Below are 24,161 nucleotides of genomic sequence, written 5' to 3'. Positions count from 1 at the left end.
ACAAGTGTTGCAACCATTAATTGGAACCGATTCTTGAGAACTGCTGTCACAGTATCAGCATACTGTTGACTTAAGAACTACTGCCTCTGGATCACTTTTATGTGAGATGGATCAAACACTGAAATATGTCATTTCTGCATCATAAACCTCTGATGCTGCACAAACAATTGCTAAACACTCTCCCATCTGCCAATGTTTGGATAAACAGAAAAGTAGGGTTGGGTATCGTTTGAATTTTAGCAATTCCATTGCAGATTCTGTTTCGATTCTAATATGGTATGAAAAAAAAATCAAACATTTAAATATAAGACATATTTATTTTTTATTATTTTATTATTTATTTTTGCAAAGCATTCTGTTGCTGCTGAATACCATGAACAAAAATCATAATAAACTAATAAACTAGTCTAACTAATATACATTTCTAACATTATTAAACACAAGTATACAGTCAGTAATGCAATAAGAACAAATAAACAAATTAGCAATAGCACAAATACATACCACTGAACAAAGTTCAGAAATTGAAATCGAATGTAAAATAACACTGCACAGTTTTCTTTATAAATAAATAAAACATAGATTAATACTTATTAAGGTTGGAAAAGTTATTCAGTCAAGATCTCTTGTTTGATTTACATTAATGACACAGATGGCAGCAGGTTTATTAGCTGCTGTCACTTTAAGAGCTAATGCACAGATCCAAAATACTGTTACTCATGCACTTTCTTTCTTAACTGTTTACGTTCACTTAAGACATAACTGACTGTGTTTACAAGGATATTTTGACATAATTTTGTGTCTATTTGTCCGTTCAAGCTCAAGATGAAGCAAAAGAGAACTCAATTCAGTATTCATTCACTATATGGAAGGCAGCTTTTTGTGCCCGAATGGATCTGAATCTGCGCTCTAGTCTGTGCTCAGCACAGAAAAAAGCTTGCAAGTGCCAAATCAAGATTTTTCACATCTTCTTGCACTTGAGAGTGGTTTAAAATCACATTAAAATGCGGAATTGATTTCCGAATCCCAACTCTACATAGAACCCTTCCTTAAAGTGTGACAGTGTGTTGATTGGGATGTTCGTCCTAGGGTTGGGCGATGTCCCCTAAATTGGCAGTTGACGATGTTTACAGTAAAACATTGCGATGGTCGATGATATCGTCGTTTTTTTAGGTAGGTAATTTACAATATCTCTTTACATAAATACTATTTTCTACTTAAAACTATCATTTCGTTATTAAACTAACCCAAATAATGACTCATCCGCGCTAATTGCATGTGAGGGAAAAAAGTAGCTTCCTTTCACTTAAGAAGAGTTGTGCTCTTTTTATTTTACAATTCTAACAATAGCCCTAGTCCATTTTATCCCACTGGACATCTCGTTTCCTTTCCCAAATCTTCACTTGCGTCGCACCCATTTTCGCTTATAATAACTTATAATTAAGTCTATTATAACTATTCACATCGTTTACTGTGGGAAAGTATAAAAACACTGTAGGACGAATACCTCTTTACTTCAAATTTTATTTAACACATTTTTTTCTTGTTATTAAACTTGGTAAGGCGCGTCAAGTTTATTTGAATAGCGCATTTCACACACCGGTGATTTTAGTTTTGTTTTCTCTGGCAGTGAATAATCAAACATTGCCTAAATGTCTTGACCCTGTGGAAGATAAAATTCGCTCTTCAGACATTTTACAACAAGTGTTGCTTTGCAACATCAGGAGAAAACATGAAGATGAAAATATTCGAAAAGAAGGTGTCTATCCAGCTCGTGTCCAACATTCATCTAAAAGCACAGAGCGGTATATGATGCATCTTTGCTGGGAAATAGTATGAATCAAATATTTTTTAACAAATATTTAATTTTCTTATATTCTTTAGGGTACCATTATTTACGGATAATCGTTTAGATGTTTTATAGGCTGTAGTGTGTTGTTTCACTGACGGAAGTGCTAAAATATACATGCATGCTTATGAAATGGATGTTTCAGCCTCAAATCATTTCAAAATGTAGGCTATATATATCTGGCATAGACTACAGTATTTAAAATAGCATATATGCATTAATTATATTCTCAATTTAATTTACAGAGCAATCCCTGCTGAGTTTTTAGTTTAACTATAGAAGAGGATTAGTGCGTATCGCACTCACAACAAGACTCACAACGGGGGGCGCTCCATCGTCCATCGGCACAACCCTAGTTCGTCCTTTCCCGAATGACACATTTCATGTGCACTTTCGGCCTTGCCGACTATGTCTATGTGGTGTTTTTAATATGCTTTAAGATAAACCTTTTTCATTTTCATAAGTCAATTTCATAAGTCAACACAATTGCTGAGTATTTAAAATTTGAAACTTCAGTCTCAAAAACATGGTTTGAAATCTTATGCTGCCTTCACGTGCTATTGAAAATTTGATAATTCATGATTGGAGGGCATGTGCCAATTTTTACCTAGGAAACTCGTATATACTCGATAATTCCGAGAGCATGTGAAGGCAGCATTACTTCACAAACTACCTTGTAACCAATCACGTCAACGTGCGGGCTAGCTTTAGCTTATCACTACTATGCTGCGAAGCAGTGGAGTCTCTAGAGAACCAGGAACAGGGTTGGGAAACCCTGCACTAAACCATGTGCAGAGAGTTCTAAGCTTAGCTCCAACCTTAATCAAACTCACCTGCCTGTACATTTCTAGTAATCCTGAAGACCTTGATAAACTTATTCAGGTGTTTGATTAGGGTTGAAACTAAACTCTGCAGGAAAGCGGACCTCTAGGACCTTCTGCCCGAAGATGCAGAATTATGTCACAAAAGTGTGGAGTCTGAGGAAGACCTTGAGAGCTTAGGATGTCATTTGGGATAGGGCCGTTGTGATCGCGCCACAGTGTTTAAATTTTTTTACAGAAATGAACATGCAAATGGCTTACGTTAAGTCCTTTCTAAATTAGACTGAAATTAGAGAAAGTTTTAGAAAAATACAAACTTTAGCCATATGTAAATATAATCCAGTCTAATAACTCAAAATCACAGGAAATTGAAAAGGAAAAGGAAAGGGAAAATAAGAGGCAGTAAGTTGTAATAAATGTTTCTGGCTGCTTGCTGTTGTGAAGTAGTTTTGTAAAATATGAAATGGAGGTTAGCAATTGCAAGTGTATGTATGCTATATTTACTCTGCTGAACACATATTTGTTCTCTCTCAGTATGTTCTCTCAGCACAGACTCTAATTGCTTTCCTGACATATGGTATATCACTGAAAAAATTCTCATTGTATGAGCTCTGAAGAAAGTACAAGGTTTTTGTATGTTTGGTTGTCTGGGCAGTTAAAGTTGAACATCATTTTGCGTTCATGTGCTCTCAACCACAGAAGGTGGTGCTGTGGCTGGTGTTCGTCTCCACCTTCTGCTTCTGTTTGACATGGCAATTCAATCAGTTTGTCCTGCTGGTGCAGGCCCTTATAATCTTTACTCTGGATTGCCTGGACTTCTTCACAGCAGAACAGGTGATTCTCAAACACACATATTGGAGACCTTCCACCTTTTGGAGTTCATGTGAGGTTGGATATTCATTTCTTTCTTTCTGCAGGTGGTCTCTCTGTACCTGATGCAGGTGTTGAGTCTGTTATTGGTGTGGCTACTGCAGTTCTGCAATTCTATGATTCTGGGTTCTCTGGTGCTCAGCTTCATTGTGTCCGCTCTCTTCATCAAACACTTTCAGGTCAGTGTACACCTGAATTAAAATGATTAAAGTTGGAAAAATATGAAAGAGTACAAAAGCTTTAATTGTGATTCTTGTATCTTGTATATTGCATGAAATCCCAGATAGCACACGTATATCTATCTATATATCATGCATCTATTCAATATGTGTGTTTTCATCTGGGGAATGCGATGTGCTCATCCTTGCAACATTTATGGACGTTTATTTTAATCTGCTTCTTAAAGATGATAATCAGATCAGATATTTGTACACAAATATGATTAAAGTGAACAGATGATCTCGGTGATGAACTGTACGTGTGCTTACTGGGATGTGAGTTCTAATATTGTATTGTGAATTACCAAACAGAATTTAAATAAAGGAAAGGCTATTTGTGCAGATTAGCTTTATCAATTTGAACATTTTTGTGCGGTTGCTGCCAGCATTTAGAAAAGAAAAGATGAAGCATGTAGAAGTTACAACATTGCTTAGAGTTTTATTGACCTATGCAAATTATTTTTAATGATTTCTTATTGTTTATTTTTTTTAACTAATGACATTTGTTACCCATGTAAAAGACAAAGACTGAATTATGTTTTCGACTTCATTTAAGCGGTGGAACAGAGAAATGACACAATGTACAAAAAGGATTACAGGCTTAGCCTACTAATGTAATTTCTCCTAATAATCCCATATGCTACATGTTACAGGTCAGACACATTTCATGGCATTGTCTAAATACAGCAAACACACTCATCTCTGCTTGTCTACAAACTGAAAACAATTGCTTTAATGACATTTCCTGAAAACGTATCCCATCCAAATAGGGCTTTAGCCTAAACAATGTTTACTTGAGTCACTTTATCTCTTTTGTTTTCCTGTACAAACCTTATCTGTGTTCCCTAACACCCAATTCTGTTGTGATTGAAAACAGAGGCTAAGAATATTGTTGTAGTTTATGTATTAATACCTGCTGTGTGCTTGTGTGGTTTTCAGACGGGGCTAAAGACAGGCAGCTTTGTTATACGAGTAGGAAAACTGGCTCTTCACACACTCCTAGTCCTTACATTAACTTTCACCATCAATTATTCAGCCAAGGTGAGCTATGAATCCTGTTCTACATCGTCCGCCCTGTCATTAATGATACAGTACAGCTTCTCTGCCTGCTCCTCCTGAGACATAGCTATACTTTCACTCTCATTGTCTTTCTTCATATCTCATTCTCATGAAAACTCACATCCCTGAGACACTCACATGAATGACTTCATCCTTCACTCTCTCCATTTTAATTGACAGAAAATACTCCAGCTGAAATCAGATGAGCACATCTTTAAGTTCATAAAGGCCAAGTTTGGCTTCGGGGGAACGAGGTAAGTCTTTGGTCATCTCTTGTGGCGCTACATCTGTGCTTTTTATCATCAGTCAAATGCTATATCGTTGTGTCTTATTCAGAAGTGAGATCTACTTAGACTAGATCGAGCCATTAATCCACTGTGATTAAATGCGTCCAGCTCTGGTGGAAAAATAACATCTGGCACACAATATAATCTGCTCATCTACTAGATGTTTATCGAGCCATTTCAGTTGATCAGATGAATTGCTGCTCCCAATAATCTGTATAATATATATTCAGCCCGCACTCCCTCCCTGACACTTTCTTTCAGAGACTTTGATGCCAGTCTCTATCTGTGCGAAGAGGCATTTGGCTTGTTGCCATTGGATACATTTGAGCGGTTGGCTGGCACAGTGCTGCTCTATCCGTATCTGTGCACGCTCAGTGTTCTCTTCATCTTGATGCTGCTGGTGGCACTCTCTAATCTCAGGTAAAACTACTGCATCGCTTTCTCTCTGCAGGAAACGCTGATGTGCACTACAGCAATGTGCGCTACGCATTAAAGAGACATGTTTCATTTTTCTAATTAGAGCACAGAAATAGGCTGAAAAATGACCAATAGAGCAGTGATTATAGTTTCATAAACACCTTGCGCACAGGGCATGATGCTAATTTATAATTAGAATTATTAGTCTTTATTTGATGTGCTACATAATTGGACTCTAGATGTATTTTTTCCATTAGGGTTTTTGAATGCGTATTATTATGTTCAGTTCAAAGCTGATTTGCTGTTGCTTTAAGGGCTGCTGTGGCCCTCTTTTTTGTTCTCTTTTCTTATCAGAATCACAGGAGCCCACAAACACCCAGAGGCTTTGCACCACACACACACACACACACACACACACACACACACACACACACACACACACACACACACACACACACACACACACACACACACACACACACACACACACACACACACACACACACACACACACACACACACACACTAATTAGATAGGCTGTTAACCCTTCTGTACATTAAAAAAAAATGACTGCCTTTAGGTTTTAATGCATGGTAGTATTCTTTCTTTTTTCCATCTTCATTCCAGCACAACTGGGTCAGGCCAAGCGAGCAGGGAGAAAGAGGACAGGACCTTTAGGATGCGGCCGGATGTCGCTTACAATCTCTTGCACACCGTCTTCTTTGGCCTGCTCGCCTTTTCCACTATGAGGTAAATATAATCTATAATCTAAAGTTTTGTTGCTTTCACACCACGTATCTCTTTCCCTCAATGCAAATATTTTCCTTCTGTATTTTCCTCACTCTCACGCCGTCTGCAATATCATTCCCTGCTGCTGCCGCTATGGTGCATCTCAATTTCAACCTCTTCTCCGCTACCACTTTCATTTCCTGTCCCCCACACCGCTTCTGCTTTGTGATCTTCTTCATCTTATTAGTCCATATCCCAAGTTGATGGTTCATTCGAGATTTTAATGATGAATTATGGGAGAATATTGCGGTATCGTTTCATAAAGTTTAGTTTGGTGTCAGAATAGTAATAGAGTTGAAAATGAATTCTATCCCAGTCTTTCGTGTTTGCTATGTGTTGTCTGAGTTTTATGATAAATTAGAAAGCCCCAATAGATTTCTATCTTTGCTGCTGGCAGAATGAAATATTTGTGGACTGGCCATATGTGTGCATTCGCTGCCTTTGGAGTGTGTGGTAAGGAGGTGTGGACGTTGTATCTGAGAGTCCTCCACTGCAACACTAAAACCACGGTGAGATACTGAGATCAGACACACACACACGTACACACACACAGTGCAAATGATACTGGCACATTTATACACTCAAAAGTGAAAGCTGAAAAGATGAATTTTCAGCATAATTACTCCAGTCTTCAGTGTCGCATAATCCTTCAGAAATCATTCTAATATGCTGTTTTTTTTTCATTTCTTATTATTATTGAAAACAGTTGTGCTACTTTTTTGTGGATTCTAAAGACAAAGTTAAAAAGAACATAATTTATTCTAAATATACTGTTTTTGTTACAATATAAGTCTTTAGACGCATCAAATGTATCTGTGCCGAATACAAGTAATACTTTCTTAAAAAAAAAAAAAATCTATCTGACCCCAAACAGTACTTGGACGAGAATGGGATGAGCTGTAACACTTCTTTACTTAAAGGAGTAGTTCACTTTAAAATGAAAATTATACCATGATTTACTCACCCTAAAGCCATCCTAGGTGTATATGACTTTCTTCTTTCTGATGAACACAATCAGAGTTATATTAATAAATATCCTGACGTTTCCAAGCTTTATAATGGCAGTGACGGTGTCCATTGAGTTTGAAGCTCAAAAAAGTCTCCAGGGGGTTAATAAAGGCCTTCTGAAGCGAAGCGACTTGCGCAGAAAATCGAATGCCTCTCGCAGTTCAAAACATTTACGCTGCGTCCTAGTCATACGTTGCGCCAGTTACGCTTTTTCTGTTATTTGAATACGGAAGTCGGTCTGCTGGAAGCTAGATATTTTACTTTATAAAGTTTTAAATAGGGATATTTTTCTTTCACAAACGCATCGCCTTTATGTGGAGTACGTTTATGATGGATGCACTTTTTTTGAGCTTCAAACTCAATGGACCCTGTCACTGCCATTATAAAGGATATTTATTAATAAAACTCTGATTGTGTTCATCAGAAAGAAGGAAGTCATATACACCTAGGATGGCTTGAGGGTGAGTAAATAATGGGGTAATTTTCATTTGAATGTGAACTACTCCTTTAAGTGTCCTCTAGACAAGGAGAAATGAGACAGAGGTACAACTAATATCCATAAATATATTTCAGGACATATATTCACTAGATATGACTGTCTGAGTGAAAACTTACTTCAGGGGTATGTTGTATCGTATCAAGGGGAGCACATAGACAATTTACATTTTCATATGAAAATGACAAGGAGAAAAAAAAAACTACTAATACACAATCCAATTACAAGTCTTATTTTGGTGCATATTATTCATATATATAAACGAGGAAAAGGTTGTAACTGTCAGATTATTTAAGTAGTTTAGCAGTTTTCAGAATTTTATAATAGAGTTTCTTGTTTAGCTGTAAAGCTCACTGCTTTACCCCAAAGCATATGATACACTTTGCCCCTATGCTACAATTTTGGGAAGAATGCGTCATTTAATAATTCATGGATCATCTTTAGCTGACAAATGACATTTTTTTGCACGTTAATAATTTCAAAATAAACCATTTTAGCATACAAATACTGCTCACTTTTTTCTCATGTGCCTCTCTTAATAACAGGCAGTTTTATGTGATGGCTTCTTTTTAGACATATGATCATATGAAAAGAAATCGGTTTGGTAAATTAAGGGTGCAATAAAGTTTACCTAGTCTACCCCCTTCTCCCCTATATTCAATACAAGCAATAGCAAAATACACAGGTCTGTAATAGAATCCATTGCATATTTATAGAAGGCCACAAACCAAAGATGCACTATACATGTATAATTGGGAAGCTATAATGCTCAATGCTATAAACTGATATTGAGTTTCAGTGAGGCATGATGATGTTCTTTCTTCTGCATAAATTTTCCCATGTGCACGCATCTGAAAATGTAATTTCCCCACTAGGTGGCAATGTAGTTACAGCCCTCGAGCCTAAACAATTACATCCTGTTTCGTCCTATTTCTGTGGATATTTACCCATTTATGTTATTAACCTGTTTCCACAGATGAGACTGATCAGGTACTCTGTTCCTATTGTAATTCTGGCGTTTCTTTATTACAAGGTAAGACATTTTCAACTATGCTGTCATGTATCTATTTACATATATTGCTAAGCTGCCTGGGTGGCTGTACGCCATAAATAGTCACGCAGGAATCCAAATGCACACAAATGGAATTCGTATCCCACTGTGTGTGTTGTTTAGTTGAGTTTTGATTCTGCCATGCTTTTTTTTTCCATCTGTTAACACAACAGTGGGAATAGGCAATCAGATATGAATTGTGCACATTTGTGTATATGGATGTTTGTTTATTGTGCTGCTTTGTTGAACATTGATTATTGTGAGTAATTGCCATTACAGCAGTCTCACACTCTCTCTCCTTCTCAATCGAGCTGTCTTTCTGTTGACAGTTCTGGCCCAGACTGATGGAGGAGATTTCTGAACTGAGAGAGTTTTATGACCCAGACACTGTGGAGCTAATGGAGTGGATCAGGTAAAACAGCTGTAATCTTCCTCTTACATGCTACAAGCAAACACAGGCAGACACCCATCGAAACTGGGGTCTGCAACCTTGAGCCACCCACACAAGCCACCATTGGCATACTGAGGGGTATTCACTGGCACGGATAAGAGCGAGAGATTAATATTATAGGAGTTTTCAATTTATTTAATTTGTTTATATTAGAAGTGTTGAAGTCCCTCGCATCTGCTTGCCAAACTTCTGCAGTCATCCTTCTCATCATCGCACAATCTTTTTTTTGTTTAGCGTTATGCTGTATGTGCTGTATTAGCTTTATGCGATGCAGTTTGTTCTGTTTTTCTTCAAAAAATTGTTTTGCTCATAGAAAAAAAAATCATATAACTGAAAAGATGTTTCCTCAAGCAGCTTTTTATAACTGCAACATGCACATAACAAATCAGTCTGGCATACATGGTCCTAAATGTTTCTTACACAAAACATGACACTTTAAGAAAAGATGTCTTTGACACCCCAAGTTAACTCCATATGACACACATCTCAAAGACAATGTCAAACATGACAACACCACGCACATAATTTGGTAAGCGGTAAAAAACAAAAACAATGAGTCACTGATTTGCATAATTTACTCATGATGCCATGCATACTGGGAACAGAATCTAGCATTCTGCACCTGAGAAATCACAGTATATTGCATTTCATGGTGGTTAAATAGGAAAAGTGGCACTTCACATTCATAAAATTGCCGACTTCTAGATCAAACTATTTTAAAATGTCTTTCCACTTGCTCTCTATTTTACTCCATTACGAACTGTGAAGGACATAATAAAAAGCCGCAGTGAATACTCAATTCATTCGATACGTTTTGCAGCAGTAAGGAAGCAGGTTCCTGTGTTTGGAACTGGGCCGGTTTAAGATGGACGTCATGAATTAGACATTAGGTGTTGGAGAGACTCCAGCGGTTGGCAACAAAGGGTTTCATCAAGGGACGCTTACTCATAGTCAAGTTTATATGTGTGAGAAAGAGTGAGACATTTGGGCTGCTGTGACACAGGTGATCTCTCCCTAAAGAAAATGCGATTTGTGTCAGGGATTAGTGGGTGAGTTCCCTTGGCTGGCGCTGTGGCATTAAGCCGCTTCCACACGCTAATTAACCATCAGATGAAAGAGTTAAGCGGGGATCACTTCACACTTCTGTCTGTGCTTGGCTTGCCAAAGTCGGCACTGTTTTATATGTAGATTACCAGAGATCATCTTCTGCATAGAAGGGAGGGTGAGCATGAAAAGCCTATCGAGGAGAGTGGCAGTATCAGATTCCTTTAACCATGATTGGAACTTACAGCACAATAAACCCCATACTGTGGCTCAATGTGAAGAGGGAGGGCGAACAGCTACAACTGTGAAAGTATCGCTGTCAAGCAATCTTTTGATTTATCTTGAGCTAAAAGCAACACATGATTTTAAAAGTTCTGTTTTTTTGTTTTGCTTTTATGCATAATTTTGCTTTTTTGCATTAGACAGCTGTGAGGTGTAGAGTAACAGGTGCTGTGCTTCAAAACCTAGTGCGCTGCCTTGCTGTTTATTGCCTACGTAGGCAGCATCCTCATGAGTGTTTGATTTGGAATGCTGTACATAGGCAGAGACTCTGTGTTATTATAACATTTCTTATGTGAAGCACACAGAAGACTTGACTCCAAAGAGGTCTGTAATAGTAGGAGAAAGCTATCCGTTAGCATTCACATTCATCTCAATGGCTGGAAGTATGCCATTTGAAATCTGCTATCTTTGCTCTTGGCATAATCTTAAGGATGATGAGTCTTGTATGCAAAGTGAAGAACATATACTATCACTTAACAACCTCCTGGTACATCTGTCTTGAGGGTTTATATGCTATCATTGTCTCTGTGGTGAAAATGAATGGGATATTTAGTCTAGAATCCGATTGTTGTGCTTTAGCTTGTTGTTAAAGGAATAGTTCACCTACAAATGAAAATTATCCCATAATTTACTCACCCTCAAGCCTCTTTCTTCTTTCAGCCGAACAAAATCAGAGTTATATTAAATAATATCCTGGCTCTTCCCAGCTTTGTAATGGCATTGATTAGTACTCGTGTTTTTGAAGCTTTTAAATTGTAATTAGACTAAATAATTGTATTGATAGGCTGATGCTGAATTAATTATAATTGTTTCTGTAATCAACAGTCTCTTGCTTCATCTTTGCCATGAAACGGAAATTGTGGTTGTCTTTTCTTCCCTATTGTGTCGTGTATCCGAGCGAAATTGCTTTTTGAATGAGAAAAAATTTAGGGCGGGACTTGGTTTTATCCATTGGTTTGTTGGATTGTTGTCGTTTGCAAATTTTTGTGATCTCATGTGAGTGACGGTTTGCTGTATTTCACTTGAAGTTGAAATCAAAATAATTCACACTGAACACAGAAACATGAAAAAGCTGACTTTTGTCAACCAAAAAGGGAACAATAGATGGCTCTACCATCCATGCATAAGATCCCCTGTGGTGAAAATCAAGTTTTTAATGTTGTTTATGTGGTGTTTTAATATGACTTTGCACATGGTTTGTCTGAAAGCATAAGTCAACACCATTGCTGAGTATTTTCTCCTTAAAACTCCAGTGAACCAAAGACAGTTTCAAAAACGTTGTTCAAAATCGCTGGTGTTTTCTGCTGCCACAAACTACCTTGTAACCCATCACGTCAATGTGTGGGCGGGCTTTTGCATATCATTAACTATGACCGGTAGCAGGGTAGTCTCAAGAGAAGCAGGTTATCCTGGTATATTTCTCTGTTGATATGAAAAATCATGTACATTTAGCAATATAGCGGGTGAATTATGTATATGATCACTGAATCAGGCATAACATTATGTCCACCTTCCTAATATTGTGTTGGTCCCACTTTTGCTGCCAAAACAGCCCTGACCCATTGAGGCATGGACTCCACTAGATCCCTGAAGGTGTGCTGTGGTATCTGGCACCAAGATGTTAGCAGCATATCCTTAAGTCCTGTAAGTTGCGAGGTGAGGCCTCCATGGATCGGACTCGATTGGATTGAGATCTGGGGAATTTGAAGGCCAAGTCAACAACTCAAACTCATTGTTGTGCTCCTCATACCATTCCTGAAATTTTTTTACTTTGTGGCAGGGCGCATTATCCTGGCCACAGCCACCAGGGAATTCCGTTTCCATTTAAAGGGTTTACATGGTCTGCAACAATGCATAGGTAGGTGGTACGTGTCAAAGTAACATCCACATGGATGTCAGGATCCAAGATTTCCCAGCAGAAAATTGCCCAAAGCATCACACTGCCTCTGCCGGCTTGCCTTCTTCCCATAGTGCATCCTGGTGCCATGTGTTCCTCAGGTAAGCGATGTACAAGCACCCAGCCTTCCACATTATGTGAAGGAAAACATGTGCCCACTGTTGCCATTTTTGGCGGTGGACAGGGGTCATCATGGCCTGACTGGTCTGCAGTTATGCAGCCCCATACGCTACAAACTGCACTGTGTATTCGGACACTTTTCTATCAGAACCACCATTAACTTCTTGAACAATTTGAGCTTCAGTAGCTCGTCTGTTTGATCGGACCACACGGGCCAGCCTTTGCTCCCTACGTGCATCAATGAGCCTTGGCCGCCCATGACCTTGTCGCTGGTTCACCACTGTTCCTTCCTAGGACCACTTTTGATAGATACTGACCACTGCAGACAAGAAACACCCCTCAAAAGCTGCAGTTTTGGAGATGCTCTGACTCAGTCATCTAGCCATCACAATTTGGCCCTTGGCAAACTTGCTAAAATCCTTACGCTCGCCCATTTTTTCCTGCTTCTTACACATCAACTTTAAAGACAAAATGTTCACTTGCTGCCTAATATATCCCAGATATTTTAAGGCATGAAGAAAAAAAAGTGTAAAAATGCAATTTTGGTGATCACATTTTTTTTTAAGGGATAAAATGATTGACTACACGGGGGCTTTAAGCCCAAAATAAACTTCAGTTTGATGACATGAATGCTTGTGAATGTGTACAGCTGGATGCATAGACTTTCCATGTATCCTTTTTTTCATACCGTGCATGAAACAAAACCTTCCTTTCAAGGAAAGTTAGTTCACTCTGCGGCCATATTTGCAGCGCCTCTGGGCAATTTCAGACGTGCATGACTAAATCCCATCTACTTGAATTGGGAAATACAGAAATCTCAAAAAAGTATTGCCAAACAAGATCAGTAATAAAACATCAGCCCAATGACTGAATCCAACGGTGTGGGCAAAGGTATAATGCGTGTATGCCTTTTCATCGTTTCTGTGAAGTTAACACTTCATTTATTAAAATGTGGGTATCTAATTTTAACTCTGACTCCATGAATAATTTAATCTGACTCCAATTTTTTTGTGACTTTGTTAAATTTGTTGCATTTGTAACTTAACAGCTGATCATGAGTTGATCACTACTAAACTCATCATTGATCACTACTAAAATAATGATTTCAGAATCATACAGAATAAATCAAGATTAACATTTATTTTGGCCTGGCAGAACATCAAATAAAAAGAATTCAAATGAATCCAATGTACTCAACTGATCAGCATAAAATATAAAACACAATTACAAAGTTAATATGAAAATAGTTTCAAAGAGTCATCATATCTGGCAACGGACACACAGTGGTGTGCGAGTGTCTTTAAGACATTGACACATCATCGCATGGGGGTTTCTGGCTACAGAATTTCCCAAGTGGTAGCTCTGCCACCCTTCCTTAAATATCCAGGCCAGAACAATAGGGTTGTACATGTTTACTATACAAACACCTGGTTTCGGGGGAGAGGATCAGATAGAGACACCACTCAAAAAGGAGAACCGAATTCTCCTAAGTTTCGATCTTTCTCATACTACCAGTGACTGCAGTGAAATTGAGTACCAATCGCACTTAAGACATTTAAAAAGATACCAAACATGAAAGAGAAAAACAATAGATTCACAAGATGCATCATATGTGGTATATAGACAATCAGGGGGAAGGGGAGGGAGTAGGGAGAGTGGGGATACAAGGGGAGAAGTTTTGGCAAGGTGGTGTCCTACTCTCTTTTTCTCAGATTTTCTCTCCAGATTAGTGAGTTTTATTGCAGGGTGTTGGATCTCAGGTTTTTGTCTTAGCAGTAAAACCAATCCTTACGTACCCTTTCTCCCATACTTTATGCACTGTCTTGGTATACTGTATACCTTCTTTGGCTCAAACACAGTTGGTTGACACATGCACTCTATATTTATCTTTGCCTGAGTATTTCTCTTTAGAATTTATGACCAAAAAAAGACCACGGCATCTATTATTGTTGCCATCTCCTAGTAGTTTATTGTTGTTCCGAATATTCAATTTCTTTTTCAAATGTGAATAAAAGGCCCTTTTCAGGGTGGCCAACTAAATTGTGAAAAAGATGCAAGGTCCATGTGTGAGCTGAGCGTACAGTACACATACAAAAGTCGTAAAAACCTGAATATACTTTGAGCTGACGGATGTCTTTTGGATAAGTTGTGTCTTTTTGTTTTTGACTTGAAAAAAGGGGTCCCGTTAAAAAGGGGTTGGGAACCACCGGGCTAGTTCGTAGCACAAACCACCCATGTAAATGCCATCATGATCTCTAACTAACAGTCTAGAGCCTACAATCTCTGCAGATCAGCTGAGAAGGCTTTGCAGGGAGGGTGTCATGTGTATGCGTCTTCTCTTCATGAGTGATCAGTGGCCTTTCAGTCGAACCGCATCTGTCCCGTAGATGGAAGCGCGTCCTTTGTCGAAGTTCTGAGACTCTGTCATCACAGTCAGCCTTATCGTTGCAAACGTCTCCCTGCCATGTAATTAATTTTTCCCTCTTTTGTTTTGTAGTTTTCTACTGTGCACCCTTTTGTTATAGCCCCCATAAAGGAGTTATTTCAGAATGTTGCCTTGTTTTGAAATAATGAAGATAAATTAGTCTTTTGTTTTCTCTGAAGAAAAAACTTTCTCAGCCCCTCCGAGCACGAGTAATTTGTGTTCCCCATCTGAGCAAAGACGCATTTTCCTCCTGCTGTTTTCTCTGGTTTTTATTTTTCTTTTCTTCGTGTTTTCGACATCTTCGCTTTCACTTCCACTCTAATTGTCACTCTAGCCTCTTTCCTTTCTAATTTGATCAAATTAGTGGCTTTTGATGCTTCTTCTGCTGTAGATGTCTCAATGGAGAGGATGTTGGAGATGTCTCAGTGGAGATATTTCACAAACTCAGCGCTAATAGCTGTGTTTGAAAATGCTCGACTTGTTTGAACTCCAGAAGAATTTCACTAATTCACAAACACAAAATATACGCTCTCCTTACACAAATGAAAGGTTAGCCGACACCATTTTGCACCTGTCATTTTTCTTGTTTTACCACTGAGATTTGTTAATTTTGTAATTTTTCCAGTTGTTGCGGATTCTAACAGGAAGTCTCAGACACATGATTGCCTGAATTATTGCACATTCCTGTGGCTTGGTTACAAATAGGTTTACTGGTCCCAAATTACTTGGTTAAGGGACTTCTGAAACCTATAGAGTGAAATTTCATTATATTCGAGTTCATTCTCTTTGCGTGCAGATCAATCATTGACATTTTAAGTTGTTCTCGCCCGATCAATCGGTCTATCATCACTCTGTGAACCCCTCAGTCAGATGCTCCCTTATGCCTGCCTCCGTCTCTTTCTCTCTTTCTCTCTCTCTCTCTCGCTCTGAAACACAGGATTAAGTTCCACACAACTCGAGAGCACTCCGATCCCATCCCGATGTAGCTTTATCCCCACACTGGCCAGTTTGTTTTTGTGTGTGATGCAGTGCATCTCATTGTCTGCTCCCCTGCCATCTCAAGGACATTTAAGCAAGGCTATATGAACATTTCTGTTTGTGTCTGAGTACAGTAATTGTGAAAAAAATCACTCCTCCCCCATATCGTATCATTAATACAAAGGTTACATTTTTAAAAACTTGGCACAGGCATTTTAGACTACATAAAAAAAATATTGTTTTCATTTCTCACACTCTTATTTGTCATTGATCCTTTCATCTACCTTTCTATATATCCATCACCTGCATCTCTCTTCGCTTTTGAAGTGTTGACAGACTTTTTAGATGTCATTCATCACCCGAAAGATTTTTTAGTGATGTTTTATGCTGACAAAATATCACACCCTTTGACAAATCGTCTGTGCAGAACGTAGAGCGCTTATTATTCTGACCCAGATCAAAAGAATATACTGATGACTGCCATACGGCATTTCTAATGAATGATAATTTAGACAATTAGGTCTAGGTACTGTATGCGAGTGTGGCTTTGAGTACAGGGTACTGGTACACAGTGGTTTAAGCCGATGACATCGAGATATCTCAGGGAACATGACTGACATATCCAACCATATTATTAATTTCAGCCTTTGAAATGATTGAGTGCTTATTAAACAAGAATTGCCCAACATGGACTGATTTATCTGTATTTATAAATGTGGATCAACATAAATCTAATGGGAGGTAGTTCATTTTGCTTACTGAAATCAAAAAGCATTTCTGTCTAAAGAGATGTACTGCATGTGTAGACGTCTATGAAGATATGGATGCACAGGCCACCCTCTATGTCCCACATGTTGGAATATTAATGACGTTAATCAATTTTTATAATGTCAGCAGGGTGCAGTCTAACATAAGCTGACATTTACATAAGAGAATATAAATCTGAAATTAAATGTAAATCTGGTAGATGCCAGTGCAGTCCCTTGTCAATATGGAGTAATTACATAGAGACCCACAAGAGCAGAAAATGATGCACTGTGGGAGAGGTCAAAGGTCAGTCTAGTCAGAAATTCCTTGGTTAAAAGACATTACGCCAGTGTAGATTTAAGACCAGGTGGAGGTAATTCTGTAAATCCCCATTATGTCATTGCAGAACAGAACAAAACCTTTCCCCCACAAAACATGTGAACGCAAATACAGTTACACACAGTTAACTCGCACTCCTAACACTAACCTAATGCTCACAAGTAAAATTATTAACACACTCACTGTTTTTTATTGCAGCCAATTACATACAAAGGTACCATTTAGAGCTAGTTTTACGTTTAACAGCAGGGACATAGTCATTTTTTTTACGTTTAACAGCAGGGACATAGTCATTATTATTTTTTTATTTATTAGTATTATTATTAATAATTTAATTTTGTAATTGTTAACATTGGATCCAAATGTATTTTCTCATATACATTTATCTTTATACAATTAAACAAAAAATTATTCAGACACCAGATATATATTTTTACTAATGGGTGCAGGACACTGCTAGTGAGGATAGCAAAATAAAGTAAACTGTGACATATTATACCCAAAAATTCTTTATACAGTGGACTACCAGTAAAATCGATAACAATGTGGGAACAAAATTATTCAGACACTTTGACCTGACCATGTTTGGCTTAAGTGTTTTTTCTTGAATTGCTAATGCAACCTTTTACACCACAGACTGAACAAAAATAAGCATTGCTTGGTAATTGGTTGACCTAAATTGGTATTATCTTTGTGTACTTAAATTTAACAGCTGATTGATTGATTTGTAATCCATTACATACCTTTCTATCAAAGTTATCTGACATTTTCAAGATGAATTTGTTCTGACACAGTTTAACTCTGAGTTCTTGTGACATTTTATTACCATTTTCTAAACTATAGTGAATAAACTGTGATAATGTGAGAAAATGTTGAAGGTGTCTGAATAGATTTTGGTTTGACCGTTCCTGTGAAACCTCCGTCAGTCAATCCACTGAAATTAAGAATTTAACTTTCATTAAATTATTTAATTAAGAGGTTTAGGAGTGTAAATTAGGTCCCATAATACACAGAGACTTTACTTTTGTAAGTGAGTGGGTGCAGCAACACACTGACACAGACTGACCCATGAGTGCTTTTTGTCTTGGGAGATTAGGACTTTTAAAATTGTAAAATTGTTCTGAAATTCTACATGGGTATTATATTCACTAGTAAGATCATGAAAACAATGCAAACTTTACTAGTATTCAATCTTTTTCGCAGTAACTGCTGCTTACACATGTATGTAGTCACCACTGAAACCATAAAATACATGCTGTCATGCGTGTCGAATAGCAGGAAGCCATTTGTCTTTGTTTTGTCATCCCTGTGAAATCATACGAAAGTGAGATCGGCTGTTTAGATGTCTTACTGGTGATGAATTGAGCATTCAAATCCATAATAATTCTGCTCTATGGTCCCTGTTATTGATGAAGGATAAAACAGAAGTTTCTTTACTCTATTATTGAAGCCTTTTGCTGTGTCGGAAGTGTGAAAAAAAGGTTTATAAGGGAGAGGAAGGCCAAGGAGGAGATCCTTTGTCTCTGATTAGATCTGTGGTACTGTAGTTAATCATGTGCTTCTCTGTGGATGATATTTGATAGAAATTTGTCTGAGTGGAAAAATGGAGGTGGAGCTGTGAGAACATTACTTTGGAGTCTTGTCTGAAGCTTATTAGGCTGTTTTTTCATACAGTGTTTGAATATTTTGTGAATATTTTGTCTCCTAGTCAACATTGTCAAATTAGTCTCAAAATGAGCACAATATTATACCATATACCCCAATAAAATAAAATCTTATATTATGCTCATAATACACAGAGACTTGTATTACTATTATTTGTAATAATCTTATTTGAATCTCAAAACTCATTTATTAGTGTCCTGGCTCTTTTATGAGTGTAATTAAGGACCCAATACCAAAGTCTATTTTTCCACATTGTTCCAACTTTCCGGGGTTAATTATAAATTAATTTGAAACAATAAACCAATTGAACCTGAAGGGAATAAGTTTGTCTCTGTCTCTTCTTATGTGGCCAGCAATCATAATTAGACCTTAGTTATAGGTCCCATGTAACAAATAAACAATGAACAAAATGTGAGTGGGTGCAGCAACACGCGTCTTTAATTCTGGCTGATTTGACACGGACTGACCCATGAGTGCTTTTTGTCTTGCAGATTAGTTCACTTGTTTGAAGGAAAACCTCCATAGGTTTAGAGAACACATCAGTACACTGGAGCAACACAAGATATCTGAAAATGTATCTATAGACTAGAATGTTTTCAGTGAATTCATTTGAATTTTATTTTGGAATCTACTCTGAGGGCTGCTATCTCTTTCTCTTTCTGCCTCATTTTCCCATCCACATTCCCCACTAGCATCAGAATGTGTTGTGCTGTGTATGTGATCAGAAGTTTGTCTCGGAGGTGAAGGTCATGCGAATACTTTAAACCCACTGTAATTGGAGGCATTTTTCTTTCTTTCTTTGCTCCTTCATTGCTGTTTTAGTAAGCTATGAGAAAATAGCTGTTAGTCACCCTGTGTGAGTTTGTGAGTCTGTCCCCTATGTTAACATCGTTTTGTGTGTGGTAGGAACGGACAGAGATGGAGCAGGGTTTGTTATTGACAAGGACTTTATGACTTTATGTGTAGCACTTAGACTCTTGGATTAAGTTATTGAACTCAGAGCAAGTTTGTCCTGTAAGCGTCCATGTTCATGGTTGACCCATAATGACCATACTTGCTCTTCTGTAATGAAACATTTCAGCCATGGATCCAGTATTTAATCAAACTCATTCTAGACTGGACAGAGATGAAACCATCAAATCCTCTATAACCTTCAGACACTGTCGTTTTTGGCTTGAGCTGCAGCCAACCTTGAAACAAGATGTCTGTAACAATATTTCGTTTTATTGCCTAAACAAATTGAACAGACATGGGGTGGGACTTTTGAGTGCTCGAGGCTGCTTTTTTAATCAGTGACTGTTTTTACTTGTTTTGCTTCGGGACCCAGATTATGTTGGGTCAGACATCAAGTGATGACCTATCACATTTTCAACAATTTGAGGAAAATATTTTTTATTTATTTGTGTAATTAAACTGTAACAAGAACACCTTCAAATACAGTGTAACTTTGTTTTATGATGTTCAGATTCCTTTGATGTTAAGTATTTAGATAATACACTGCACAAATGTTTATTCTGGTTGCAGATCTATTTCAGTTTGGATCACATTTTCTTTTAAAGGAGCAGTAAGTGATTTCTGAGAAACGTTGTTGAAAGTGGGGGCGTGTCCTCATGAGAGATTTAAAGAAAGAGTGTAGAAAGAGAGATGGCTGAGAGACATTCTAAAATAAAAAAAAATGTCAGGAATAACACTGGAAAAAGAAGGGATATGATCAGCGGCAGTGGCTCAGTGGTTCATGTAGGTTGTCTACAAACCAGAAGGTTGGTGGTTCAATCCCCGGTTCCACCTGACCAAGTGTTGAGGTGTCCATGAGCAAGACACCTAACCCCAGCTGCTCCCGACGAGCTGGATGGCGCCTTGCATGGCTGTCGGTGTATGAATGGGTGAATGTGAGGCAATGTGTAAAGCGCTTTGGATGGCCATGGGTCTGTTGAAAGCGCTATATAAATGCAGTCCATTTACCATTTATCAGGCAAGAACATTCCAGCGCTAGAGAGACCAAAGCGGGAAGACTTGAAAACAGATGTGATTAACATTGGATTGCTGTGTTTCACAGTACCAAGATATGCTGATTTTATAATGTAAGGTATAGTAACAGGACAGTTTTGAGTGTCGTTGGTAGTCTTTAGCTGGTGTGCTACTTGCGACTAACAATGAATTATTGCTTGTGTACTGTATGTTCACTTTTGGTTCTTCCTTGTCGTTCGTTCGTCATGTTAGGATTTTTTTTTCATGACTCATTATTTTGCTTCACTTCAGCTATAATAAAGAGATATCCACTCTTGCATTTTGGGGGCGGAGCAATGCAGACAGGGTTGTGTCTGTTTGGGTTGATTTCAAATATCAACAGTGTTTCTCAGAAAACCTTTGACTTTGTAGTTTTATTAATGGTTTTTGAGGATGAGGGCATGTCACACATCATGTGTTTATGCCAGAATCTGGAAAATGTAGCTGCTTTTACCAATGCAAAAGGAATTTTCAACAAAACATGGAACCAGTTTTCTTCTCCTCGAGGCTCCTGTCTGGTGTAGATGCTGATAGAATGTTTAAGCTGAATTCGAAAGGTTATGTTTTGATAAACCGATGGCCTCTGAAACATCTGTAAGGCTATTCAAAAAACATATAGCTTCAGCACTTTCCTACATGCCATGCACATATAGAAAATGACAGCAGAAAGAACACATTCAGATAGAGTGCCTTTTCAGCCTGCGGTAGATTTCCAACCTTATGCGCTTCAGACATCGGTGATGGGAGTGTACAAATGACTGCGTCCCTCCACACTGAACCATTTCACATTTCCCCCCCTTCACCTGAAATAAATGTCTGCAGATTTACCTTTTCTCATAAATGCCACCAGTACATATCCATCCCTCTTGTGCAATCCCCTGCCCTGATGTATTAGTGAAACCTGAGAAGTGTATGTAACAGAGCTCTCTCATGTTTATTTTTTCTCGACAGATTGAAGACGCCCAAACGGGCAGTGTTTGCAGGCAGCATGCAGCTGTTGGCTGGAATTAAGCTATGTACGGGGAGAGTATTGACAAACCATCCACACTACGAGGACCAGGCGCTGAGGGAGAGGACCAGACAGGTAAGAGTCTCAGCATTGTTTTAGCTCTTGTTAAGTTTGTTTGAATCACAATTCAATCCAAGTTCTACTATGTCCAGGACCTCCAGGTCAAGTTTTTGTTTACTTGTTGCCAATACTAAAATGTTGCAACACCAGTCCGGAGAAGGTTTTTCAGTAGTATTGGTTCATGATTGTGTCATATCAGTCACAAAATATACATATATTTTATTGAATGAATATTATTTAATAAAATATACATAATAATGTTTTGCTTCAGAAGTGAACATGTGGTCTGCACCAAAAACGAAAGACTTCTCAGAACCATATGAGCAAAGAATCGAATCGTTTCTTTTGCATTCATGCCTCATTATGTAAATTGAAAGAAACGAAGCAGCAATAAATCAGTGTGAAATAAACAAGATAGTAACACTAAAAACTCTTAAGATACTGTTAGACGGAATGAACGCAGTGGAGTCTGTAAGTGTGTACCTTAACAAATCAGTTGATAATCTTAATGATGAGCTTACAAATGGACCGCATCAAGAAGATCATGAACAAATGGTTCATAAATTCTCTTTAAGAGCTTTCCTAATGACATATGCACTGTTATACACTTGGCCTCATCAGAAGAAGTGTGACTTTTGGCATAATTCGTTTAATTTAATTATGTTTCTCATTGGGGTGGTTGGAAGTTTGACACATCAGTGGGTGTCTTTATGAAGTGAAATAATCTCCACAGCACTGCTGTTATATGTGCCATGACTTTCGAATCATGGTGTATAAAGGAAACAGGGAGGGCATTTATAACATTCTGATTCAAAAGTGTAATCCTCATCTGATTTGAGCTGGAATTCTTGATTATATCAGCCGTCTCTCTCTCTTCCATTTTTGTCTGAAAGAAACAGTCGTGTTTTCTTTAGCTTAACTACCGGACATCTGTTGAGGTTAATCGGTTGTAAAAGTCAGAGGAGGATTTCTGATGATCGAATGAGGGTGTGTTCATTCTCACATTTGTGCATGAGTGTGGAGGAAGAAAATATGGATCTGAACAGTTGGTGGAAGACCAGACTCTGCTCTAATGTTCTTGCTTCATTCAGAGAGTTGATGAGAATTGATCTAACCTGAAGGAGCCAAAATACCCATCAAATCAGTACATTAAAGCAGAGGTTCTCCAACTGGAGGCATGCAGAGAGGTTGCGAAAGTGTGTGGTGGATGTGGCAGTCCTCTCTGGGTTTGAGTTATATTAGTCTGGCAAGACTGGCATAAATTCATGTACTAGATCAATTTGATGTTTACACTGTTTCCAGATTTACCTTACCTTATTGTACCTTTATTTACTTTACAATCGAGACGCAACCAATACAATAATATGTTTGCTTGTTTATATAAACATACTATTCATTAAAATTAAGTCAAATCAAATCAAAGTTTGATCAATTTCATGCATTTTTAAACGTTTCATGTTGTTTCACAAATAACAACTTGGGATGTGCCTGAAGCCAATTCAAATGAATAATAGAAGTCAATCTGTGTTCTTGTTTGATAGCAGGTGACAGCATGCTATTTTAGATTTATGAGCCCGATTTTCGATCTTTTTCGAACTTTGAATCAAAGTTTGTAATGTTGGGACTCACCTTGTAGCTGGTTAGTTTGGTTCATCTTTTTCATGAAAAAATGTATTTCAAATAATTGCATAACCAAGGCTGCTGAAAACTGTGGCCTTCATACCCATCTGCTACGCCATTTGATTGGAGATTCTTTTCTCCGTGTTGTGCATGGACTCCGCAAGCAATTTTTTTTTAACAGTCCCCAAAAATTGTTGGGGGAAAATTTAATAAAGCCCCCAAATGTAGGACTAAATATTTTTCTAGTTGACTAGTTAGGTGTTCACTAGTTAGCCATTAGTCGACTAATCACACATTTATATTAATTTAAAGGTCTACTGTGTAATATTTAGGAGGATCTATTGACAGAAATGCAATATAAAATACATAACTATGTTTTCTGTGGCGTATTAAGATCTTACATAATGTACCGTTATGTTTTTATTACCTTAGAATGAGCCATTTATATCTACATACTGTATTTCTAGATCTAAAAAGAAGCATTTGATACAATAAATCATAAGACCTTAATCTCCAAATTCGCTGTCCTGGTTTGAATCATATTTAAATGGCTGTGAACAATGTGTTGTAATTAATCATGTGAGATCCACCTTTCTTAAAATTGAAACAGGGATCCCTCAGGGCACTGTCTTGGGACCTATACTTTTCAGT

The 24,161-nt window shown here is 37.8% G+C and overlaps 1 protein-coding gene across 2 annotated transcripts in view; it reads left to right on the top strand.

Moving 5' to 3' along the window:
• Positions 1 to 24,161, top strand: part of dpy19l3 (dpy-19 like C-mannosyltransferase 3) — a 51,561-nt gene that overhangs the window by 15,493 nt on the left and 11,907 nt on the right. For both annotated transcript variants that reach the window (XM_079810927.1, XM_079810926.1), the window contains 10 exons: positions 3,370 to 3,504; positions 3,588 to 3,719; positions 4,698 to 4,799; positions 4,998 to 5,071; positions 5,366 to 5,524; positions 6,150 to 6,272; positions 6,709 to 6,820; positions 8,792 to 8,848; positions 9,196 to 9,278; positions 21,773 to 21,905. In XM_079810927.1, coding sequence (XP_079667053.1) covers positions 3,370 to 3,504; positions 3,588 to 3,719; positions 4,698 to 4,799; positions 4,998 to 5,071; positions 5,366 to 5,524; positions 6,150 to 6,272; positions 6,709 to 6,820; positions 8,792 to 8,848; positions 9,196 to 9,278; positions 21,773 to 21,905 — 1,110 coding nt within the window. The remainder of the gene's footprint in view (positions 1 to 3,369; positions 3,505 to 3,587; positions 3,720 to 4,697; positions 4,800 to 4,997; positions 5,072 to 5,365; positions 5,525 to 6,149; positions 6,273 to 6,708; positions 6,821 to 8,791; positions 8,849 to 9,195; positions 9,279 to 21,772; positions 21,906 to 24,161) is intronic.

Source organism: Gobio gobio (genome assembly GCF_949357685.1).
Source record: "Gobio gobio genome assembly, chromosome: 2".
Classification (NCBI taxonomy): domain Eukaryota; kingdom Metazoa; phylum Chordata; class Actinopteri; order Cypriniformes; family Gobionidae; genus Gobio; species Gobio gobio.
The sequence above is the reverse complement of the archived record's forward strand: the minus strand, read 5'-3'. Positions and strand labels throughout refer to the sequence as shown.